Source organism: Thamnophis elegans, chromosome 4, assembly GCF_009769535.1.
Source record: "Thamnophis elegans isolate rThaEle1 chromosome 4, rThaEle1.pri, whole genome shotgun sequence".
NCBI lineage: Eukaryota > Metazoa > Chordata > Lepidosauria > Squamata > Colubridae > Thamnophis > Thamnophis elegans.
The window spans coordinates 115,694,947-115,720,770 of record NC_045544.1 but is presented as its reverse complement, the minus strand read 5'-3'; the positions used below and the strand labels follow the sequence as shown (position 1 = coordinate 115,720,770).

General features: G+C 41.3%; 1 protein-coding gene and 1 long non-coding RNA gene across 8 annotated transcripts; one reads left to right on the top strand and one right to left on the bottom strand.

Annotated features, from left to right (window-relative positions):
• Nucleotides 1-640: 640 nt before the first annotated feature.
• On the bottom strand, nt 641-18,373 carry KHK (ketohexokinase). 6 transcript variants are annotated; one of them, XM_032217005.1, is made up of 8 exons: nt 18,115-18,366; nt 17,521-17,637; nt 10,385-10,519; nt 4,792-4,864; nt 3,214-3,360; nt 2,418-2,506; nt 1,234-1,391; nt 641-987 (listed from the first exon to the last, which is right to left on the bottom strand). In XM_032217005.1, exons 1-8 carry the CDS (start codon nt 18,204-18,206, stop codon nt 902-904), a joined length of 897 nt encoding a protein of 298 aa, XP_032072896.1. In that variant the 5' UTR covers nt 18,207-18,366; the 3' UTR covers nt 641-901. The 6 variants fall into 6 exon arrangements, with proteins under 6 accessions (XP_032072896.1, XP_032072895.1, XP_032072900.1 ...); XM_032217004.1 differs by lacking the exon at nt 10,385-10,519 and adding an exon at nt 10,182-10,316 and having other exon boundaries at nt 18,115-18,364; XM_032217009.1 differs by lacking the exon at nt 3,214-3,360 and having other exon boundaries at nt 18,115-18,373.
• LOC116508404 lies at nt 17,767-24,054 on the top strand. 2 transcript variants are annotated; one of them, XR_004255331.1, is made up of 3 exons: nt 17,767-18,000; nt 20,884-21,739; nt 23,418-24,054. It is a non-coding gene; the product is annotated as an uncharacterized LOC116508404 (long non-coding RNA). The 2 variants fall into 2 exon arrangements; XR_004255330.1 differs by lacking the exon at nt 17,767-18,000 and having other exon boundaries at nt 20,529-21,739.
• Nucleotides 24,055-25,824: the final 1,770 nt, after the last annotated feature.

Below are 25,824 nucleotides of genomic sequence, written 5' to 3'. Positions count from 1 at the left end.
ACAAGAGAGCAGCCGCCCAGCAACCCCCCCCCTCCAACCAGCATGCCACTCACCGACCCAGTGGTATCCCAAAGGCGCAAGCTGCGTGAGCCCGTTCCCCCCCCCCGCTTGCATGGCTTGGCGCCTTCAGGATACCGCTGGGTCGTGAGTGGTGCTCGGCCTGGCTGGAGGGTGGTGGTTGTCCACTGGGCTTATTTTCGGGGGAGGGCATATATTTTGCCCACCCCAAAAATCTGGCATGGCCTTATTTTCAGGACATGTCATATTTTCAGGGAAACACGGTAGCTGTTTGTACTGTGTTCTCCCTCACATATCTTCAGCAGGAGGAAGCAGGCTCAATAGTGGAGGGGTTGTTCTGGCTGTTGTTGGTGGCATGGATTAGCATTCTCCTCTGTTACTTTACTGAAGTCTTTTAAATCGTTCCTAGCCTTGGTGTACAAATAGCAACAAGCAGCATCTTCATTCCATGTCCTCTCTCCTCCCATGACTTCTGGCACTCCTGGATCTGGTTGGCTGAAGCACAGCCAATCCCTTTCCTTCAAGGCCCGCTTGTGTACGTGTGTATGTCCATGTGCACGCACACAAACTGGATAATTATTTTCATAATTATCCTTGACTGGATAAAGAATCAGGAGCAATCGGCAGCTTCAGGTATTTTATTTATCTTTTCATGGTTATACAGCGAAACCTCTTTTCCTCCTGGCAAGAGACGGGAGCATCTGAGCCAGCTCAGCCAGACTCCATATGGAATGTGTGGCAGGCAGCTTGACATGTCCTCCCCCTGCAGGAGATGCCAGAGGAGCCGTGCCAGTGCCATCAGCAAATAGAATACTACCGTGAGAGATACAGTATTAGTCCATGGTCCAGTGAAATCTAGAAGGTACAGCTTTCTGCATGTTGCTCAAACGATCCCATCATACCCGTGAACCCCACACTTCCGGCCTGCCACCTGGCATCCATAGGTTAATGCTGCAGGGAGCGTTTTTCCTGCCACAGAAAATGAGAAATCAGATTAGCTTTAGGACCGATGGGCATAATTGCTGTTCTTTAAAGTGCAGGAGATGGAAGGATGGCGGTCAGGAGTTTCCTCGCCTTTCATATCTGCTTCTTGATGCTGTTAGATAGTGGTTTGTTTGTTTGTTCAGCTTAAAAGTATTCTGTACAGAAGCAATTGCAAAGGGTTCTGCCATTCACGTTATGCCTACAGGAAAACGAGAAGCACTCAGAACTTACCCTTGCTTAGAGCCAGGATCACAGCAGCGTTGAATGTGTCTCCAGCCCCCAGAGTGTCCACAACAGTTTCAGGGGAGAATGCGTCTGAATGCACCAGCAGCCCATCTGGTCCCATTGCGTCAGCTCCACACTCAGCCCAAGCACAGATCAAAGTAGCTCTAGAAATGGAATACAGAAACTAACCTATGTAGTGTTTTGGATTCATCAAATGAATAAATCCAAATTACTACACAAGCAGGCAGATGCGTGAATGTATTCCCTCATCTGCAATATTCCAAACCAGGAAAAAGTAAAGATGCTTCCAGGTGTTGCTAAAAGGTGGTACATTTTTACACCTGTCTGCTTCGTAGTATTTTGGCAGGACTGAATCCAAAGCACTGGACTGCACTTATAGATATTTTCCTCCTTATTCCATACAAAACATTCTCTGTTCCGGCTTATTTGGGACCTCAATAGCAAATCTGAAGGAGTGTGAATTACTGCTAGAGACTTTGCCATATAACTGGGGAGGCTGACTCTGTGGATTTTCCACTCACTCTAATAATGTGCCAGGGCAAGAAGCTGAATCTGTCTTGGCTTTCTTTTCAGCTCTCAAAAGGGAGGTCTGTGCACCTCAGCCTTTGGCCTAAATAGAAAGAAAGAAAGGATAGACCTTAAGGGAACACTAGATAGGAAGGTGTGATATAAATCCAATCAATACGGTATTAAACGAATTGTGCTTCTGATATCAGATTGCTAACTAAAGCTGCTGCAAAAGATAGTATCCTGGATTGTGCTATCACACATGCATTAAGCGTTTAATCTGATTTGGGCGTATCGGCTTGTAGCACCAATTCAACCATGATCAGTACAGTTCTGGCTTAGCATGGTATGAAGCCAGCCTATTTTAGTTTATTCAACAAGATCCAAGTTGTATGTGATTTAGCACAGTCTGTGTGTGACTTCAGTCTGAACTTAGCTGCTAAGAAATATTTCTAAAGCTGCTGGAAAAGCGAATCGTCTCCAAATCATTAAATGATGTGATTTGAGCTTTGAGGTTTCTTACAATTGGTGAGGTTGGTTGAGCTGATCTCTAAAGGGCTCCCATTTTTGCCTCTGAGATTCAGTCTGCTATTCTTATTTCATACCACCCCTAATAAGTGGTGAAGGAACCAGGTTTGTCCCCATGTTTTCGTTCCCTCTACCCTGGTTTCAAACGTCCGTAGAGCCCCTTCACAGCCTCAGGAGCTGAGTAGAATCCAAACGTCTTGGCCACATCTTTGCTGACAAAGACCTAGAAAAAGAGAACCACGATAAAGTCACCACTTTTTGGCCAGGCCTTATTACATATACTCTGGATGATCAGATAGTGCCTCAGAGGGTTATGAATGAAGAAAATGAGTTTGAGTCTCAAGAGCATTGGGTTGTATTCTGGCCAAACGTTTAGAGAATTACACTTCACAGCTGTAGAAATCCCCCCAGGAATATTACTGTTTACCTCTGTGTGCACACAAAACTCACCTGCAGAAAATATCTGGAAATAAGTGACTGAAACAGTATTTATTGATTCAGAAAGTGAACTCCGAATCCTTACCATGTTTTCCCCAAAATATGGGTCTTATATTAATTTTTGCTCCTATTAGGTCTTACTTTCTATTTAGGTCTTATTTTTCAGGGAAATACGGTACTAAATGCATCTATGCTGGCAATCTTAACGGGTTTATTTTGAGAGTAGGACTTACATTACGAGCATCCTGAAAAATCATGCTTGGACTTATTTTACGATTGGGTCTTATTTTTGGAGAAATACGGTAATAAGGATTCTAACGGGATGCCAATTCATCTTCAGTAGTCACAGGAGGAGGAGGTGGCAAAATCTCTCAGATCTATCCTATGAGAGGAATTTAACTGAAGGACACGTTGCTCTTCATCACTGTGCTTGAGCAGCCACAGTTCCCACCTACATCCACCTGCATTACGCCTTTACCTTTAACCCCTTACCACATCTCCATAGCAAAACAGCTGGTACAGCTGTGGCCTGGTCTTTTCCACCTCCACAGATGTGGTCACTCGCTCAGATGGTGGGCAGGTTTGGTTATACTTTTCCACCAGTTGCAGCATTTTAACCTGTTCCGAAGCATTCCTCCCCTGGGAGAAAATACTACTATTAGTGACACAACCTGAGATGTCTGGATTTGATATTATTCCTGGAATTACTGAAAGCCTTTGTGACCTTAGATGCCTCACCACTTATAGTAGTTGGGCCATCGGTACCTGCTATTTCCAAAATAGATATCCAGCCACTTATGGTTTGGGTAGTGGACTGTGGTGTGTTTGATGATCCAAGAAACTCCAGCAAGTATGAAATACTTTCTTTCTCAACAGCGAATAGACACAGTTGGTATGTATTTTGAAAGTTTTGCATTAACTCTTCAGCCTATTGCCAGGTTCATCTCAAGTTTCTAGTTTTTTATTATAGGCTCTATAAACATAAAATACTTAACTTGGTTACCTCATTAACCTATTTTCTGAGTTCACACAATGCACCAAACCATAAACTATCGTATTTTTTGGAGTATAAGAAGCACCAGAGTATAAGATGTGCCAAGATTTTGAAGAGGCAAATTAAAAAAAAAGTTTTTGCACTGTGCAGATCTCCCAAAAACAGTTTTTGCACTGTGTAGATCTCTTCGCGAAAACGGGCCTGTTTTTTTTTAAAAAAAGGCACGAATAGCCTTTAGGAGGCTTGTAGAGTGCTCCTGGGGGCTGGGGGGGAAACTGAGCAAAAAAAGCCCTTTTTTTGCTCATTCTGCCCTCTCCAGCCCCCAGGAGCACTCTGGAAGCCTCCTAAAGGCTATGCACGGCCATTTTGGTGAAGGGGTGGGGTTTCGGGAGGCAAAAAATGCTGTATTCAGTGTATAAGACGCACCCAGATTTTCAGCCTCTTTTTTAAGGGAAAAAGGTGCATCTTATACTCCAAAAATATGGTAACCAACAGGGTAGGCTCATACATGATAATTTGCAGAACAATTTTATAAATCATCACATTGTGGAAACCCCTTTCTATGTGGTAAACGTATGGTCTAATCCTAATCAAGTGTAATCATTTGTCCTCTATAATACTCTTGGTTAGGATTAAATTCATTTGTATTCGTTAAAAGTAGATATGAACACAGCCACAGTATCTGGTTTTCCCTGCTCTATTGTTGAGTTATTGGCTTCACTGGGTATTTGGATTTTAGTTGTGATTACTATTTGTTTTATATAAAACATCTCACTCAAATTTTCTTTCAGAGGTACCATTATACTGATTCAAACAAATAAAAACAGCATGCAGAAGATAGAAAGTAGGGATAGAAGGTAAGAATGGAAGATTGGCGAAGTACAGAAATAGAGCAATAGACAAATGCTCAGAGAGATGAGCACAATTCAAATTGTTACTGACAATTCACTGCCATGAAACATCACCGATGCCTATGTGTAACAGAGTGCCCACATATTGTGGAAGGGTAAAAAGTCTGACCACCACCTTATCACATGAACAATCAAAAGCAATCCCCTTTCCAGTCAAGGCCTTACCTCCCAATGGATCCACTTGTATTGAGACAGGTCAACTTTTTCAAAATCAGCAGCTGTCACATCTGGCAGATTACTGCAATTGGGAGAATGGGAATGGGAATGGAATGAGAAGAGGAAGACAAAAGTTTAATTAATGCAACAAACTGATTTCTTGTCCATCTTAAATCAGTGAAGTGGTAAGCAAATGCATACTTACAATTAAACAAAACGGGAAACAAAACACTTATTGACTTGTTAAGCTCAGTGTATCCTGCGTAGCATCCTGTTTTCTTAGCACCAAACCAAATAATCTAGCCAATCCAAAGGGGACAGGAATTGTTTTCTTATTGCTTGTCCCGAGTTTCCAATGAATAAACATATTACTTCTGAATATGGTGATTCAGTTATATGCAGAACTGACTTTGCAAGCTTAAAGTTAATTTCACCTCCTACTGGGAGCAATTCCAAAGTACTTTGGAGCTGCTTTGAGCTTCACATCCAAAGGCTTTAAGCTGCACAGGCAGCCATCCCACGTAAGAATGTCTCTATAACTTCATTCCTTTCCCACAAATTTGACAAAAACATATGAAGAAATCTCTTGGTAGATGTATCACATACAATTGGTATGGAATTTATTTACTTTAGAGCCGTACCTAGGCATCTAACTGAACCATAATAATTATAATATGCCAACCTCTTTCTTGATTTCCATGATAACAAACTGAATTTGGAGCCATTGCTTGAGGTTAAATTGTAATGTACTGAGAATAAAGAAAGCAGACAGTACTGTATATACATATAGACTGAAATGCATTATCATAGAAAACAATGATGGCCATCAGTCTATACCAGGGATAGGCAACCTTTTTATACCTTCCGCCCACTTTTGTATCTCTATTAGTAGTAAAATTTTCTAACTGCCCACCAGTTCCACAGTAATGGTGATTTATAAAGTAGGGAAGTAACTTTACTTTATAAAATTTATAAAGCAGAGTTACAGCAAACCCCTACCGCCCACCATGAAAGCTGGAATGCCCACTAGAGGGCGGTAGGGACCAGATTGACTACCACTGGTCTATACAGTGTTAAAAAATACAAAATAAACATAAGGAAAAAAGGCTAATCCCAACTGCTTACTAAGTCTGCAATAATTGCACATTTAGTCCTAATAGGCTATTCAGTAACAGTGAGATTGACCTGCTTACCCTTGTTCTGAGTCTATGGACTCTCCTGGACTGTCCCTCCTTTGCTTAAGCCAGTGTTCCCAAACTTGGCAACTTTAAGACTTGTGGACTTCAACTCCCAGAATTCTCCAGCCAGCAGAGCTTAAAGTTGCCAAGTTTGGGAACCACTGGCTTAAGCTATTGTGGCAGGAAAAGAATGCTTGACTAGAATTGAGTTTGATCCTTGTTCTCAATTTGTTTTTTTATTTCATAGCTCCCTCATTTCAAAAACATTCTCTTAGCACTAGTAGGCCATACTCAAGAGCTTCATCTGGAGATATTCAGCATGGAAACAGATGACATTTAATTCTCAGTCCTCATTTTTATGGATTAACTGTACCTGAAATGGATTTGAATTTAATGATTAACCCACTAGCCCAGGAGACAGAGACTGCTTTGATCAAAGGCCACAAGAATCATATTCAGAAAGATGGGCCTTCTGCATGTCCCCAAATGATTAACCAGCCCTTGACACTCTATTGGTAATGGGAAACAGAAAGCTGCACACTTTCCACTATTGAGAAAAGCTACAGTAAGGGGGGTGGTGTCACACAAGCTTTTGCGTATATTTTTCATTTGTTCTTTCATTCAATTTGCCTAGCCACCCATCTCCACAAGTCACTCTGAGTAGCAAACAATCTTAAATTAAAAACAATTCAACACCCAGTTACCCTAAGGCCATGATGGTGAACCATGTCGCCTGGCATGCATGGCGTTGCCCATTCTTCTTTCAGGTTTCTTGTGTGCATGCGCACGTGATGATCAGCTGTTTTTTGTATGTGCAAAAGGCATACGGAAACCGAAAGAGCTGGTCTGTGCACATTTGCGCTGGTCAGCTGATCGTCGCACACTCATGCGTGCCAGTATGCGGAAGACAAGCTGGCCAGTGTGCAGGCATGTGCTGAAAACTGGAAGTTCAATTCCTGGCACGCGCATGCCCACTTGGAAGCTTGTCTTCCGTGACACGCCCCTGACGAGTGTGTGTGCATGCGCTCCCTTTTCAGCAGTCGGTGCCAGAAAGGTTCGCCATCACTGCCCTATGGCAAGATGGGCGGCCAATAAATTTTATAAATAAATAAATACATTCCCATCACAAGTATAAAACTAAAATACACAGTAGGAAAATATCACAATTGATAGTTGCTAACACAGCCAGGAGACAAGAGCCTTCAGACACTTGGCTCTCCCCAAGCCAGATGTTGAAACAGGACTTTAGTTCTTTATGAAAAGCCAGCAGGGCCCTGCAGGGATAATATAGCTACAATATAGAGCTTGGTTGTAGACACAAAACACACTTAATTTGATCATATAAGGATCAGTACGTAGAAAGATACAAACTTGATATAGGTTACTCTTGGTGATTTATTTTATTTTTGTGGTTGTGCAGACCTAGCCTGTAGGAATGCTGTAGTTGATTCTTGTATCCCCTCATGACTGATTTGTCCAGCCTATATCTCACCTGCTGTTGTCAAAAGCCCAGGTTCTTTCTTGCTGTGAGTTGGTGGGAGTCACACTTGAATTTCTCACTCAAAGCTTCTTGGGGAAGGGGAAGGTCACAATCATATTTGGAAAGGATAATCAAGAATTAATATTGGTAATGGTGATTGGCAGCAATCTGGACTAAATCAGCAATTGACCAAGAATTAATAATAAATCAGATTTTAATAGCTCATGCATGGATGTTTTTATTCCTCTCCCATTGGGTGGCACCTCTAGAGGAATTGGACAGGCATTTTAAGTCCTATTTTGACCTGCTCAAGCAACTCTTATTTTCCCCCAAAAATTCAAACAAGAGCTATATAATTCCTATGTGGTCTAAGGAATAAAGAACTGGCTATGCTATTTCTTAACAAGCTATAACCATTGTGATCCTGCTCTGAACATAGAGAGGAGAATCTATTCATTTACTGGCTGTTAATTCTCTGATGAGGAGGGGGTAGTTTTATATATCTTCCTGTTATCTTGATTGATTTTAAAAGACCAAGTCATGTTCTTTGGGGTATCAAGCTGACCCATAAGTGTAACCTAGTCAGGGGAAAAACATCCTAGAAGAAAGCAATAGGAAAGAACTGTCATTCTCCTTACAAACACACAATAAAACAAGTGACTGTATTTAGCACTAGCATTAACTTCAGTATGAGTCTTTAATAGCTTAGCATATTGTACAAATCCACTAAATCTGGCTAGTTTATAATACAGTGCATTGCGTCAATCCATGGGTTGAAAATAGGTTGATTCAGTAATCTGGTTAAGTGATGCGTGAATGTTGTGTAGGTGTTAAAAGTCTTGGTAGGTAAAAAAGTCAAGTTATTAATATTTGATAACCAGCTTGATAATTATTCCATATGCACTTTGGAAGTACAAAGTGCTTTTTAATTTATATCCAGGTCCTCAAATGCAATCAAACATTACTTTTATACAGGTAGAGGTCAGTTAGTACCTGCTGCATTAAAACTTTTTGAGGCCAAAACATTGGCACAAATTCTTTACGGGGCACAAACAGAAATCCTTGCAAAGAGAGACTTGTTAGAAACCATTCAAACAAAATTCCTGTGAGCCATCTTAGCTGCTCCCAATGGAACTGCAAATGCCCAGTTAAGAATTGAGACAGGCATGCCTCAAATTCAAGTAAGAGCCTGGAAGATGATGGTCATTTATTGGCTTAAAATGCATTTCTTTCCAGAGGGACTGTCCCCACTAGTGTTGACTGCCAATTTCCCTTCCCCCTGGAAACAAGCAATTGATCACATGCTGGGCTCTTATGGGCTTTCACCATTATTCTTAATGTCCCTAGGCTTTGAGCAAGCAAAGCAAGTAGTAATCAATAGAATGAGGGACATGGAGTTCCAAGAAGAACTAAATAGGTTGCCTTTCCACAGTAGGGACAGAATCAAACAGGGTGTGTGGGAATCGGCAAGATATCTAAATGACCTGATCTCTCCAAAACAAAGAATAGCTTTCTTCAGAGCCAGATTAACATTCTTCCTTCAGCACTCCTCCAGGGCAGGTATAAGACACCTATAGCCAAACGCGTTTGTATATGTGGTAAAGGAGAAGTGGAAGATAATTCACATGTACTATTACACTGCGAGCTATACAGAGCTTGTAGGTCTGCATATATTCTCCCCTTATTAGAGAGATTGCCAGGGAGGGCAGACAATGTTTATCTAGGCTTTCTCCTCCAGGACACTAACCCGGCTACCACGTATGCAGTGGCAAAGTTCTGTGCTGCTGCAATGTCCGTAAGAAAAAATTGGCTACAATATAGTACCATCTTGTATCAATTATCTGGACATACCTTTAACAATCTTTGGACCATAATGTTATTATCCACTTTTAATGTAAAACATTATATTTTAATGTTAGTATTTTTAATATAGTGTAAAAACAAATGTATATTGCTGGTCTTTGACCGTAATAAAGATCTTACTTACTTACTTACTTACTTCCCATTCTCTATACTGGGCAAGATTTTCAGGCAGATTTTAAACATCATGCCTATGAGCACTTAGCAGGAGTGCAAGAATTAATAGCAGTCAACATGAGCTTGTCATAAGCAAGATTAACCTTATCTCCTTTTCTCACAGAATTACCCCATCTCTCACATTTGCTTAATAGATCTGGACATCAGGATTCCATCAACTCTCGTGATATCCTCATTAATAAAATGGTGTAATATTGGCGAAATGATGCAACTATTAACCCAGTAATTACACCCCAGTACTACTCATAACCAGCTGCCCATCAGCTTGGAGAGTGGTATCAAGTGGAATGCCACAGCTATTTCCTGAGGCCTTTACCATTTTTATTAATGACTTGGATGAAAGGGGAGAAGAGGCAGTTTAGAAGAGAAAGAAAGAAATGAAAATCTAGGCAAGCTTGAGCCATAAACAAACAATACAATTTTATGAACCTGCTTCTCCACTGTGTGTGCAAGCAGCTAATCTGGGAGGCTAGGAAGGGCCTATTAAACCATTTACGGTAATGGTATAAACATAGTTATATTCTTTGTAATCTCTCCCTGAAACAAACAGTTGCTGTAGCAGGCCAAATCCTCACCCACCAGACACAGCAGTCAAGGCTACCTTAGTCTCTACTGGGGTGCTGAGAGTCCTTTTGTGCCGCCCATTGGTAGAAGAGGGCGGAGGGAGGTTGGAGGCAGCAGAGCCAAAGTGGGCCAGGTCTTACGTGTCATAAAGAGTAACTGTCCGAGAACCGTTGCGGCAATTGATGAGGCAGCAGGCACACGGTGTCTCCCCCTGGCTCTGCCAGACCAAGTGAGCAACTTCCACTTTGCGCCGTTGGAAGTCAGACAAGATGAAGCTTGGGGCCAGGGAAGAGGAGAGAGAAAAAAATTAGACTTCACTGTGAGGAATTCTCACCCTACGCACCTGGCAGCGTGCAGGATCGTGCGGGTGCCAGTGGCTGTGTTGCTGATCACCGTTGAAGCGGGCAAGCTGCATGCCAGATGCAAAACCACATGGGTGAGATCCACCTCATAGCGTTGGAAATCATCACGGACGAAGCTGGGAGGGCAGAAAACATGAGTGTCTCCTTGGGGAGCGGTGTGCGTGAGGTTCTCTGTCAGGTGGAATAGAAGGCAGATGCTCCCAAGTTTCTCTTCAAACAGCAGGGCCCTTACGGCTGCTTGGTAAAGGTTGCCAGTGAGCTAGAAGCTGTGAGGACAGAGGGAGGTAACTGTCTGAAGAGAGCAGATAAAATTGAACTCTGCAGTTTGGAAGCCGAGAGCTCTGATGCCCTCAGAGCTTAGTACTTATTTAAAAAAAAACTCTTATTACATTTACTCCGTAGCTCTGCTCCCTGAAGCTGCTCAGGAGTCAACCGACAGATTTATGCTATAGTAAGCAGAAGGATGGGAATAGAATGGCCTCAGATCAATTCCATAAAAAGTCTGTTTCCTGAAAGTAAAAGATCATAAATTTAGAGCTTGAGAATATAGACTATCTTCACCAACTTGCTTCACCAATTCACTTCAGGATTTGGCAGATGCATTTACGTAACATGCCAAGTTTGCTTCACGATTGTTTTGATTAGTTATTTTGTGGCTTAGTGTGTGTGTGACCTCATCTGTGTCAGTTTGTTTCAATGTATTATGTGAGCCTAAAGGATTAATTCAGTACCCAGGTAAAGCATATTGTGCGAATTTATTTAGATTCACCAGTTAGTGCCAATATGGTGTATCTAAATCAATTTGTACTTTGAGAAAACAGAATGCCTCGGAGTTCAGTTTGTGATGGATGCATTACTTGGAACCTAACATTCAGTACGTATCAAGAGTCTCTTGCATTTATTTGTATGGATTTTCTAGTGGGGCAAATAATTAAAACTAGGCTCCATAACTGAAATAAGGTGACCACACATCAACGCAATTTTGGCAAGTTTTGGAAAGCATGTACAAGAATTTATGCTGGTCTATGACTGTAATGAAGATTTGATAAAGATTAAAGTAAGAACTACAATGAAACAATGAAACTCAGGACTGATGGCTCTATAGCCATTCAGTGAGACATCATGGTTTACTTGCCTAACCAAATCAGCTGTGAAAAACAGTGTTCTGGAAAACTAGGAACTGATTTAATATGATTATTAATAGAGAAAACTGTAAAAGCATTGTCTAAATAGCACATTATAAATTTGTCAAGAGTTTTACAATGGCTAAAAAATTAATTAAAATTGGCAAAGTAGTTTATACTCCAAGGCATATTTGGCAAAAATATGCTTTGTATTGCCCTGTTAATATGCTATAAATGTTACATATGAAGACATTTTTGTGTTTTGGGTTAAGATTATTTTATTATTTTTATTAACTTTGCCATCTATTGCCTCAGGGCACCTTACAACATTAAAAAACCCTCGTAATCCCTTAATTCAGGGTAGAGTCAACTGGATGGAGCTGAGCGTTTACTAGCTGGATGCCTTTCCTGATGCCATAAGAGTTCACAGCAGATATTTTTTTGTGCCCTAGGACAGTGGTTCAGTGGGAGTTGAAGTCCACAAGTCTTAAAGTTGCCAAGTTTGGGAACTACTGTCCTAGGAGACAAACGTCTGTCGATACCTAGTATTGAATTTTCAATCTTCTGAGTGGGAGGCAAGTGTCTTCAGCTCTTGGCCACTACACCGCTTGATGGCTTACATTATTATTGATAGCTTACAATATTAAAAGCTATACAATCATAAAATATAAATATTTCCAAATCAATTTAAATAAATTTATAGTCAAATGTAAGATTATAGTTTTCATGTGTTTCCTATCTAAAACAGGTAGAAAATGTGCCATTAACTCAGTAATCATGGTTGGAGTCAACTACAAGGCCACAAAAATGAAACACAGGGACATGAAAATTTGCGACTGCAAGTTCCACATCTCTCAAATATCTGGATGGAAAATTTAGTGTAATATAAACTATTAAGGTCAGGTGATAATAGTCTGTGACTATCACTTACATAAATACTCTCACACACACATACTTATAGACAACATAATGACCATTTCTTAGTAATGGGTGCCAGTGATAAGATAATCAGGATAGCCTCATGTAGTTAATTAACCATTATCTTTGTTCTTCCAACAGTTTCTGTTCCAGTGCAAGTGTTAATTAACTTAGCAATGCTAGAATAATTCTGTGCAATTGCCAATTACTGACAATCTGAATGGTCATTGTGTTTGTATCACAAGTAATTTAAGCTTTAATTAAGTTATCAGACTATACATTTTGCCTTTCCTGAGCTGTTTATTCCCTGTTTCTATTTTTTCTATCCACACCTAAGAAAGACTGGTTAATTGAAAGTATGAAATAGAATATAGTTCACATAAACTTATATTATACTGCATTCTTTGCTGTAGTCTAGCCATGCATATTTAGAAGTAAGAGCTAATTACTCTTTGTTTGAATAGGTATGTAGGATTATTTTATTATTAACTTTAAGAATTTCATAAGACTTATTCATTGTACATAATATGATTAGTCTTTAAAGTGTCATAAGGTTCCTTATTGAAATGATTATTTTAAGGGAAGGGATTCTTTTGTAAAAATAGAACAATATTAATGAAAATAAGTTCCTTTAGAACAGAGGCAGAAATATGCCTGGCATCTGTCTGAATCTCATGCCAAGTCTGAATTGTTGATTGTCTGACTATCACCAGCACATGATAGACTTTCATTCCAAGGACATGGCTTGGAACATCCCAGCTTGGAAGAGAAGCAAAGTTAATGAGAAAACAAAATAAATAAAGACAAAAATCAGGGAGATTTTTGTTAGAGCCAGAAGAAAACTAGTCCACCATCACACAGAAATGAATCCCCTGCAGCCTGATTTGAACCTTATTTGAAATAATTGAAATCATTGAATTAATCCATATTCAGGGTTGTACCAGCAACACTTAACCAGAAGCTAAATGGACTGCATTCACACAACTTGCTGAGACATACAAAACAAGTTTTTAAAGTAATTAACCTTAATGTGAATTCAGCCCCAGGACTTTTATGTATCTTGGTTTAACATGTTAAATTGAGGCAGCTGACAGAGACAAGGCTGTCAGAAACCTGAGATGAACAGAGCCACCCTGACATGACAGCTTATGCAGCATTGGAAATGCGAAGGGGACTGAGCCCCAGATATTCCAAAGCAGAAGAATTCCATCTTACATTGACCGCTTATACGCACTGTGTGTACCCATGAAAGTGAAAGGTGTAGCATGTGTGCTCAAAACCCAAGGCAAGGACCTAGACTCCCACCTGGAAGTCACCCAAAGAATATTATCCCATGGATTCATTAGTTTTGATTTCACAGACATGCCCAAGTGTGGGCTATATACAATGCTAGTTATAATGGGTGAATGCATTGCCACTGGCATTTTGGTCTGTGTGATGCACTACACAAAAGGGAATTGGGTTATCTCCTTTTGAAATGATGTTTGGGAGACCCCCAGTTATAAGTGCTAACTTGAAAAATCTATAGGGCACCTAGGTCAAATAGGGGCCTCATGGGTGAACCAATGGTGGGGGAACTGAATAAGCAAATACAGGAAATCCAGCAATACTGTGTGTCCCTCAGTCCACCATTTCTGACCACCCCTAGTCATAATATTCAGGTGGGAGAAAAGTACAGGTAAAATACTGGAAAGGAGAGAATTTGAAACCTAGATGGAAGGGCCCATATACTGTGGTCACGTGTTCTCCACTTGCAGTAAAAGTGTTGGAATCCAAGTTTTGGATCACTGGACTTGAGTTAAGCCAGCTGCTGTTGAGTATTAGGAGGCAGACCAGGATGAAGCCCATCCTCTAGTGATATGCTTAAAGAAATGCCCCCTATAAGCTTCCCTACCGGCAATGGGAAGCTCTTACGGGGCAGAAGAAGCCCTAGTGAAACCACAACCGGAAGCTGGTTCTCAATGTATGGCTGAAGAATTAAAGGAAGGAAGACAACGTTCCATTTATTAGATATAAGATGTATTAGAAAGTTTGAGCACCTGTCAGGAAATGGCAAGCCAAGTATTCATAGTTATAACTGTTCTATCTCTCGCTTTAGTGAATGTACTATTTGTTGTATTGCATATTCATCCCTCAGGAATTGCCCCCTCCAGAGGAAAACAGTTGCTGAGGCTAAAATCATTGACTGTGACAAAGAGTGTGAATCTCTGATGACACTTATGTTTGAGGAACCATGGGAATGGGTTCTTTGTAGTATAATAGGAGTTGGTGTAGAAATTATAGGGTCACCCTCTATGTGCATCAAACGATATCAGAAGCCTGGCATTCCTGTGGGGTCACTATCAGAGGAACAATGCCCATCTGAAATGTATCTTGCCCCCAGGAAAACCCTGGTAGATGTAAGACTGACTCGCAGCATGTCTCCCCCTACTCACAAGATCTTCCCTCCACTTGTTTTTTAACCAATGGGAGGGAATATGACCACTAGAAGCTGCCCAAGGCCATTCCAACCACCCCGACTTCCCGTTTGGCTTTCAATACAATCCACTACGGGAGTTTGTGTTTTTTTTGAAATATCTCTTCAAAGGACCAGACCTCAGGAATAAGTTAATGGATCCTAATCAAGAAGTTCCATTACAGCCCCTGACTGGTATGTTCCTAGCAGGAATTGTACAAGTCTGGACTCATGAAAGGAACCTCCAAGCTCATGCCTTCTCCATGAACATCGGCGTATGTGTAGGAGAAAATGGAGTTTTCTTTCTATGTGGGAGAAATGCGTATCTAGGTTTACCCACCAATTGGACTGGCACATGCACTCTAATACACCTCCTCCCTAAAAATGGGTGGTAAGTAGGGAACAGACCCTCCCTGTACCCATCATGGGACATGTCCAGAAAGAGTGCTGCTCCTAATTCCGCTATTGGTGATCTTGAATAAGGACTGCAGTTGGAACGGGTGTAGGTGGAATGACCCACTCCATTACACAGTTCAGGCAGCTGTCGGAAGAATTCCAAGAAAGCCTGAACCAAATTGCTGAACCGGCATGGCATAGATCTTTTAAATGCTGAAAAAGGTGGGCTATGTGTATTCCTGGGAGAAGAGTGCTGTTTCTATATGAATAGAGCAGGGGCAGTCCAGGATGGTGGTTAAAGAAGTATGAGACCAAGCTTCCTCAACTGGCCAAAGAATGCGAGGGACAGATGAATGGTTCTCTTGGCTACCGGGAACATGTCGGATTAAAAAAGCTGTTTCTTTTGGTAGGTGGGATCACAAGCTGAGGTTTTTTTCCCCTTTGCATAATACTCCTATTTAAGTAACTTTTATGAGGCCCATAAAGGAAGTACTGGTTGAAAAGCAGTGGATATGAACAAAACCCTAACATTTATGAACTACACATTAATCCTTTGATTAGGGTGAACTTCAAAAGGGGGAAATGAGGCAGCCGGGAAAACGGCCAAAATATCACCATATCACCTGGGTATAGCCCACTCTCTAGCTTTTGAATATCAATATAGACTTAATATGGATTTTTATTAAGTTGCAACAAACCTTACTGGAACAGTGTGGCAAGACGCTGTAAAGGAGGGGCACAGGAAGCCAAGTGTGGGTGTAAGATAGAACAGAGGTGAAATGGCCGATAGCTTAAGACATTATAGGAACTTCTCTTTTTGTATTTTTCCTACGTACTTCTCTGTTTGTAACATTCCAAAATGAACTTTTCCTTTTCGAAATGTCATGTTTGTCTCCTGTATGGAAACGCCTTGAGAATGCACAGTGTGGAACACGGCATAAAAGTAGCAGCCTGGGCAGAGCCCAGGCAGTTCAGATTTTGGTGTGTGAACACACTGAACTCGATGCGTCAATAAACCTGTTTCTCTTGCACCTTTGTGGTCTCATGTCCCGTTTTTCTTGAGCATTGTGGCGAAAGCCTGCAACAAAATGAACTCTGACATTGTATGAACTTTACGGTCAGTGATGCATTAAGCTCACCGGTGTCGTAGCACCGACAAATCTTGGTGCTCATCCTTTGTACAAATCTTCATTGGTTTTTTTTTTCCCTTTCCCAACTTTGTGGTGCCCCTTTGGGCCTGGTGCCCTAAGCAACTGCTTAGCCTGCTTATGGTTAATACACCACTGTTTAGGGTGACTTCATAACAGAGTACATGCTGGTATATCACTGTCTCCTTTCTGTCACAACCAAATAACAGCCCAGTTTATATTTGCATAACATGTAGTTTGTTTACTGAATTAATCCAATTCTTTTGATTTGCACAATAAACTATAAATGACTAGGTTTATTAAAAAAATAAGCCACAAAATAGCCCACAAAACTTAGTGTGTTGTGAAAACAGGGTCCACCTATGATGCAAATCCATTACAATTTTCTCAATTCCAGGCAAGGAGCCACATCAGTGGATATAATATATATATATATTATATATGTCTCTAGTTTCGGGTTTTCTCCCGCGTAGATTGGAGATGTCTTGGCGACGTTTCGACGAAGTCACATTCGTCATCTTCAGGCTGCTTCAGACTACTTCAGGCTTGGTTTTCCAGGAGAAACTGAAACTCCTGGAAACACCAAGCCTGAAGTAGTCTGAAGCAGCCTGAAGATGACGAATGTGACTTCGTCGAAACGTCGCCAAGACATCTCCAATTCTACGCGGAAAACCCGAACAACTAGAGACCTACATACTACACCCGCGAAACCTCAGAAAACATATATATATATATATATATATATATATATGCAAACACTTTAAATTGGATACTGAGAAGGAGAAACATTTATAGACTGTGGGGCCAGTCACTTTGTCTCAACCCTAGGAAGGAGGAACTGGCAAACCACTTCTGAAAACCTTGCCAAGAAACTGGGGAGTCTTCTCTAGGCAGTCTCTGGACATGATTGAATGGGGGGAGGGAGGGAAGAGTAGTAAGATGGGATGTAATGCACAAAAAATATTTTTCATGAAGACATACATCTGCCCTTCCCCTTCTGGTTTTGTGCATGTGTATGTGTGCGTGTGTGTTGTGTATTAGTCACAACCCTCTCTCTATATTCAGCTGGCACTTACTTTGCAGCATGACCAGGAGCTAACGAACCCATAAAAGCACAAGGGGCTCCCAGCAGGGCCAGGACGGTACAGGTGTTGGAGGCGTTCCCTCCACGTTGCCAGCGCTGTGACAAACATCTGGAAAGAAGCACAGCCAACGCAGCCTCAGCGTCCCATTCTGACAGGCCCTCTGGGCAGCCAAGTATCTGGGACTCCGACAAGGGACCGAACTGAGCCGCAACACTTCATTGACTGCAGTTTCTTCGAAGATCATGAAACGGACAAAAAGGCTGATTCGGGACACAAAGGCAACACCTCCGCCCTCCTTCCCCCACCCCACCCCCGGAACCTGTTCCGCCAGCTACGAGCGCTCTGAGCCTCGGCCGGGGGAAACCGAGCCTCGAAATCCCCCCCCCCCCCAAGTGCGAGCTGGTTCCTGCTTATCGGGGCTTTGGAACACGGAACCGGACAGAGCAGAAAGCTCTCCACGGACCAGAACGGGTTAGCAAAAGCCCCCCCCCCCCTTCCCGCAGTCTGCACCCAGCCGTGTCTCGTTGCTAGGCCTTTCCTGGGGTGAGATGGGGGCGAGTGGGTGGGTGGGCAGCAGCGGCGTACCTGGTGTCCGAATCCTCCTCCGGATAATTGTCCACCACGCTGATTATGTCCAGGCACACGAGTCCGATGCACAAAATGCGCTTCTCCTCCATCGGTGCCCTTGAGCGTCTTCTTGGGCTCCTGTCACTTTAGTCTACGCTGGTCCCAGCCGGGGCTCAGCGCTCTTTTCTCTTTTGCTGATCTCACCCCGGGATCATCGGCGGACGCCTCCGCTCGCTCCAGGCACTCACTCGCACAGCCATTGGCAGGAGCGCATGACGGTCGGTTCCGATTGGCTCCCTCCGCGTATGCAAATCAATCAACTCTACCCTTTAGTTCAAAGTGAGTTTTTCCCCTCTTTTTCGTAGACTTCTCCTCCGCCGCCCAGGAAGTGCGGGTGCCAGTCTAGCGGGAGCCCTGTCCAGTGCCACCTTCCTACCCACCTTTTTCATCTTTGGAGCTCAGCGTCCCACTGACGCTGAGCTCGGTCGCTGAACTCCTGGCGGAGGAAGTGAGGCCGGCCTGAATCGTACCTGCCTACAACGCGAATAGAATAAGAATAGAATTCTTTATTGGCCAAGTGTGATTGGACACACAAGGAATTTGTATTTGGTGCATATGCTCTCAGTGTGCATAAGAAGAATAAATAGAATACATTCATCAAGAATCATAAGATACAACAGTTAGTATAGTAGATCCTAGGTTACTAATGAGCAATCCAATTATGCTAGGAAAGAAATAAAATATAAATTTTAAAGATACAAGCAACATGGTTATAGTCATAAGTGGGAAGAGACAGGTATTAGGAAATAATAATAATAATAATTAGAATAATAATTAGAATTAATAATTATTATTATTAGAAAAGATATGATAAAATCAAGAATGGAGAGTTGGCAGAACAAGCACTGCATGGCCAATTTCTGGAAAAAATAAAAGATAAAGTGGACAGTGAACAAACTTGGTTATGGTTAACAACAGGTACATTAAAGAAAGAAACAGAGTCACTAATCCTGGCTGCGCAAGAACAAGCTATCTGCACAAATGCCATCAAGGCCAAAATCGAAAAATCCTCTGATGATGCCAAATGCAGACTTTGCAAAGAAGCTGATGAAACTGTTGATCACATACTCAGCTGCTGTAAAAAAATCACGCAGACTGATTATAAATTGCGGCACAATTCAGTAGCACAAATGATCCATTGGAATTTGTGCAAAAATTATAATATTAAAACAGCAACAAACTGGTGGGAACATCAGCCTGAAAAAGTCACCGAAAATCAGATGGTCAAGATCTTGTGGGATTTCCGTATACAAACCGACAAAATACTGGCGCATAATACACCAGACATCACACTGGTTGAGAAAAATAAGGTCACAATCATAGACATCGCAATACCAGGTGATAGCAGGGTCGCCGAGAAGGAACATGAAAAAATCGCAAGATACCAGGACTTAAAAATCGAAATTCAACGACTATGGCACAAACCACAGTGATAATTCCAGTGGTAATTGGCACACTGGGTGCTATACCAAAAGCACTGGAATTACATTTAAAACAGTTAAAAATTGACAAAATCACCATCAGTCAAATGCAAAAAGCCGCACTGCTTGGATCTGCACGCATATTACGAAAATACATTACGATGTCCTAGGCCCCTGGGTGGGGCCCGACTAGTAACCAATGCCAAATCCGGCGAAACAACTGGCCGCTGTGATACAATTGTACAATAATAATAATAATCCACCCTACTTGGAACAGCTTATATCCCCCAACGTCATCTTAACAGTTCCTAGGTCCTTGGTTAGGACTCAAGCTGTTGAGCTTCCAACCAGCCCCAAAGGCTGTGAATCTCACCAAGGTTTAACCAATAATAATAATAGAATAGAATAGAATAGAATAGAATAGAATAGATGAATTCGAGACATTGGAGGTCTTCTAGTCCAGCGCCCTGCTCTGGCAGGAGAAGCTACACCATTTCAGATAAGTGACTGTCTAGTCTCTTCTTAAAACCTCCAGTGATGGAGCACCCACAATTTCTAAAACTGCTGTTCGGAAAAAAAAACTTGGGCAGTCCTGTCATAATTGAAAAGGTTACTTTCACACGACACTACCTAGTTATCGAATATTAACATGCTTTTGAGGTGGTGCAATAGATTAATCATAAAGAAGATGGATTTACCCAATAGGCTAAATTGCAGAAAACCAAACCAGGGTGGCATGAGGTGAGAATGCATTCCCTGATTGCAATTGGGGATTGTATAAATAAATGTTCTATAGGAACCATCTTTGGTGGGAAGGTAACAGTGCTCCGTGTGCCTTCGGTGTTTAATCATGCCGGCCACATGGCCATGGAGAAGTCTTTGGACAGTGCTGGCTCTTCGGCTTTGAAACGGAAATGACCACATATGTCGGGAGTGACTAGTACATATGTGCGAGGGGAACCTTCACCTCCATGCATGGCTTGCCAGTTGGCTAGTTTGTGAAAGTTTTAACATAGATTACAGGCTATGATAAAGCAAGAGTTCCAAAGAAGGAATACATATCCCGTCAACCAGTGTCAGGATCTAGGATCTACTCCAATTTCAGTGGTTTTAAAAACGACAACAACTATCTCTTCTACCTTATTTCAGAGGTTTCTGTGTCTAAAAACAGCTTGATCTGAGTTGCAGAAATTGCAGAAAAATTGGATGCCAATTCTGCACAGCTGACACTCCAGCAAGAAGCCTTCTATTTTGGTGTTTGTTGATTGTTTCCTCACATGTAAATCCAAATGTAAATGCTTTCCAGGGACCAATATCCATGAGAGATTTGGAGTGACATCCTGTTCTGCTCTTTCTACTATGCTGCCTGAGACATGGTTCAGCCTTCTCTCCTCTCCTGCTGATCTCATCCCAGAAAAAGAACTGAAAGTTAATGTAACCATCACAATCTTTATTAAATACTTGCAGGAGTAAACATGCAGTGCTCCCTGGGACAGACACCAGGTATGTGTGCAATGTTCTGGCATGGCATGTCTGCGCAGGGGGTGAGCTTGAAAGCTTTTATAGCCAACACTGAGCATTCTTTAATCAAAGGTGCAAAACAGACTGTCTACTAAAAATCTGTGGGAAACTAACTTATCAGCCTGTGAAATGCCTTCCCTGTGAACTCCTCTCTGCACCTGTCATTTATCTCCCCATGTACATCCCATTATGTGTCTACTATTTTTATTCTAAAATGATGCACTGGTTACATATGGCACTAGCTTGATCCAGTTACACTGATGCAAGGTGAATGTGTAGACTTAAACAAGTGAATATAACAAATAGATTATTTCAGCTCCTTTTTGCTGCAGCAGATAAAAACATTTGTTCCCATATAAGCAATGACAGCTGAAAATGTGCCTTTTGGAAGCCTCTCGGGCTGGTTTTCTCCCCACATGCTTGTTTTGAGTGGCAGGAGAGACATCCAGCTCAAGGTGATTTAGGATTCTTCGCTTTGAAGATTAACAGCTTCATATGTGCCTCTCTCTGTTACATGCTCTGGAAAGAAGAAAGAACCAACCCTGGAGCCCTTATGAAAACTGGAAAAGGGGCAGCACTTCGCCAGAAGATCTTGCAGGTTTCCTTGTGAGTTATCTGCTCACAAAGTAAATGGGGCCAAGGTACTACTATCAGTGTTTTGTTTGATTAGTTGTACCACTAAACATATTGAAGCTGGGCTTTATTGTTAAAAAAAATCTACTACTCTATTGGCAGTTGTTCTCTAAGGATGGAGATATAAGCCATTCCTCCATTATGATTTATAGTGTTTTCACATATACTGAAATGATATAGTGGCGCAGTGGTTAGAGTGCAGAACTGCAGGCCACCTCTGCTGCCTGCCCGCTGCCTGCAATTTGGCAGTTCAAATCCCACCGGGCTCAAGGTTGACTTAGCCTTCCATGCTTCCGCAGTGGGTAAAATTAGGACCCAGATTGTTGTGGGCAATATGCTGACTATGTAAACCTCTTAGAGAGAGCTGTAAAGCAATGTAAAACGGTTTGTAAGTTGAAGTGCTATTGCTATTTCTATAAGCCCTGCCTTAATTTAATTTTTTTTTTAGCATAATGATGGTTGGTGACTCTAGGACAGGGATGGCTAACCTTTTTCAGATCATGTGCCAAAAGCAGGGGGGAGTGCAGGGGGGCCATGCACGGGTGCCCACACCCATAATGCTATGTGTGCGGCCCCCCCTGCATGCTTCCGGTTTGCCTGTAAGGCCATTTTTCACCCTCTGGAGCCTTCATGAGGCTTCCCTGAAGGCTCCGGAGGGTGAAAAACGGCCAAAAAAGAAGGCTGAAGTCAGCTGGCCAGGGCGTGCATGCGTGCTGGAGCTGACAGTGAATGCCTCTCGTGCCCTAACAAATGGCTCCGCGTGCGACCTGTGGCACATGTGCCATAGGTTCTCCATCACGGCTTTAGAAGATGCTATAAATTTCTAGTGGGAAAATGAACAGAAAGATCCTTTCGCTGATAAAAATTCAGCTGGCTATCACTCTGCAGGCAAAATATGTGTCTCACCTCTCAATATGTTTCCTACTTCCATCGTCTACTTCCATACATTATGCTCTTGCTAATAAGGCAGCTGCATAGAGGACTTCTTTGGGCTGTTGTAATGTTCAATACTGTTTCCAAAGAGCTATTTTTATTTGCAGTGAACTGAAATTATGCAGGAAACTGTTACCAGGAATTTCCCTGTCAATCTTAGCAAGTAGAGGAGCGTGAATTTGGTCCTGAATTAGACAGCGTACATTAGCAAGTAAAGGAGTCTAAGTAGGCCACAGAGTATTATCTCTGGCACAATTTTCTTTAGGTACTGTAAAACTGTACAAATGTTCAAGCAAGACACTCAGTTTGAGGGGAGGGGCATAGATTTCTTTTTATTACAAGGTTACTGTAGTTAACAGTCAAGAAAGGTTGACAGTAAATAACAATAGCAATAGCACTGATATACCACTTCATTGTGTTTTACAGCACTATCTAAGTTGTTTACAAATTCAGCATATTGCTTCCAACAATCTAGATTCTCATTTTACCGACCTTGGAAGGATGGAAGGCTGAGTCAACCTTGAGTTGGTCAGGATTGAACTCTTGGCAGTGAGCCGATTTAGCCTGCAATGCTACATTCTATCCACCATGTGGTGCATCTAAATCAGATGCTTCAGCAGCTATTGATCATTATAGTTATTTTTGTCCTGAATCATAGATTTTAGGACTACAAAGTACTTCAGTTTTAAAATAAAAAAGATTTATTGAAGCATGCAAGATTGTAAAAGTAACACGTGTCCATCCTTTTCCCAGGAGCAAAAGTACCAATTACAAGCTACATTGCTTATGCTTTCATGAGAGCTGGTGTGGTCCAGAGGATAAAGTTAGTAAGGTTCACTAAAAATCAGACTCCTGCCTTAGCCATGAAACTGGCTGGGTGTCTTTGGACCAGTCACATATTCTCATCCCATGATATCAGCCTAGGTTGACAAGCCCAAAAGTAAAATTCCTATCACAGGCAAAGGATCAACACTAGGTTCATCCCAAAAAGTGGACCCTGCACTTGTAGAAAAATGCTACGAAGAAAAAATGTTTATGGCTAGCCTTATCAGGATGTCCCTGAACAGGAAGAAAGTCAGGAAAGTTCTCCAAGAATCTGGTCAAAATCCTAAAATGGGATTTAGTGAAATGGGTCCAACTGAATAGGATGAGCAACTATTGCAAACAGTTCTATGGATGTAATAAAACATATCTTATGTTGGATCAATTAAGAACAGCTTTTCAAATTAGTTCTTTGCAGGACATATGAGTGTCCATCTCTGACATAGATTTTAAAGTCGTTATAGTGTAATAGTATCATTGATTGTTGATGCGTCACAATGGTGAAAATAAAGAAAGGATTTATATTGCCATAAAATGATTGCACGACACAATAAAATGGCACAAATCAGTAGTTGAGGAAATGGTCTTTCTTTGTTAGGAGGAAACCCATCACAGTTTGTATTGGTGTGTGTTGAGAGGATTTTTTGGGAAGGCAATTTGGATCCCATTCCACAATATTCCCTTTGTCTTTATGGAAGGCTAACATGGACAAGGCATCCTGGTCTCAAGAGGGATACTGTTCCATAGGGTTGGTGCTGCTACAGAGGTCCAACAAGATGACATTAATGGAAAGAACCTGGAACATGGGTTTTAATTAGGGTTTAATAGGGTTTGGCATGAAGCTTTGACCCAAATGGGGCTCTTAATGTTGGGTGATCTAGGGCAGCCCAGGAGATCATGGGAACCATGGCAACTAGAGATCTTTTTTTCTTAAGCCTTGAATTAGGATGTTTCAGGCTGGTCCCTTTTTAATTGAGTAGGTGTTGATGTGGAAATATGTTGGTCCTCAGACTATTAACTGCTTTTTATTTCATGTTTTTTCTTTTAACTTTGTGAAGCTCAGTAGTTGTTTTGGAATTGGGTGACCTAGAAATTTAACAAACAAACAAACAAGCTACCTCACTTTCTTTTTTCTATGTCTGGTTCAATTGTCTTCCTTGAAGCTTTGTTGCCCGAGAGTTCTACTGAAGCAAGATAAGTTGTTGTCTGCTAAGAGGATACTGACAAGGATTGACCTCAGAGAATTCTGGCTACAAAATTAATCAGGTCAGGGTAGGAAAATTAGGCCACTCATTGAACAAATCTTATAGAGCGTTTTGAAGTCTGTTATGATGTATTTCCTAGTTTATACAATCATACTAAAACACAATTTATAAACCATAATGAGATGGCTCATAAAATGGGTTAATTAAAAACTAAACCGACTATATCAAGGCTTATTGCAGGAAAAGGCAACTTTTCTGCAGCCATAAGTCACATTTTGCATTATAATAAAATCAGCCTTCGGGAATTACAGCAGATGTTACCAATACAATGCTGAAATTGAAAAAAAAAGTTTATACTAGACTGTGACATACGAACATCAGAAAGTTAGAAAAACAAATCCCACAAATTCTACTTAAGGAAATGTTAGAATATTTTTATAACTAATAAAGGCTAGTGTATTACTGGGCCATAGGTTTACCACAAAAGGTGGTAAACCTATGCCCCAGAAACCTATGGTAAACTTTCTTCTAGTAAATCCTTCTCTTTTAAAGACAAGCCACTATTTATAGCAAAATTTAATATGTTTCAGGATTCATATCATTGGAAAAACATTTCATCTAATCCATCTATGAGGATTTAATAAAGTCATTTCATAGCATCCCTTTCTATGGTTCAACACTTCATTGTCAACAGCTGTGCTCTAATTTCCTTTACTCAGCAATCTGCCTGAATAAACACTCCTCATGTTAACATGTTGGATGGCATACAAAATAAATTGTTAATGTATATTTGCTTTGAATGTTTCATAGTTTGACACCTTATTATGCCTGTTTACTTGAGAGCTTGTCCAGTTCCCAAAAGTCTTATCAGTTCCTTAGTATGTTAAGAAGGTCAAATCTTTCAGAGTTCCCATCTTTCCTTAGGTAAGATGAATTGTGTCCACACAAGGTCTGTATATTTCAAAACATCAGCATTATCACTAGACCTGGATCAGGGGGTTTATTGCAACAATAAATAGGTCACAGAAAATGTTCTGACAGGCATCAGAGGTATATGGGTCTTGTCCTTTCCTTATTCTATTATGTTCTTTTATAAAGTGTTATCATCTAAAATGTTTGAGTATACTTTAAAC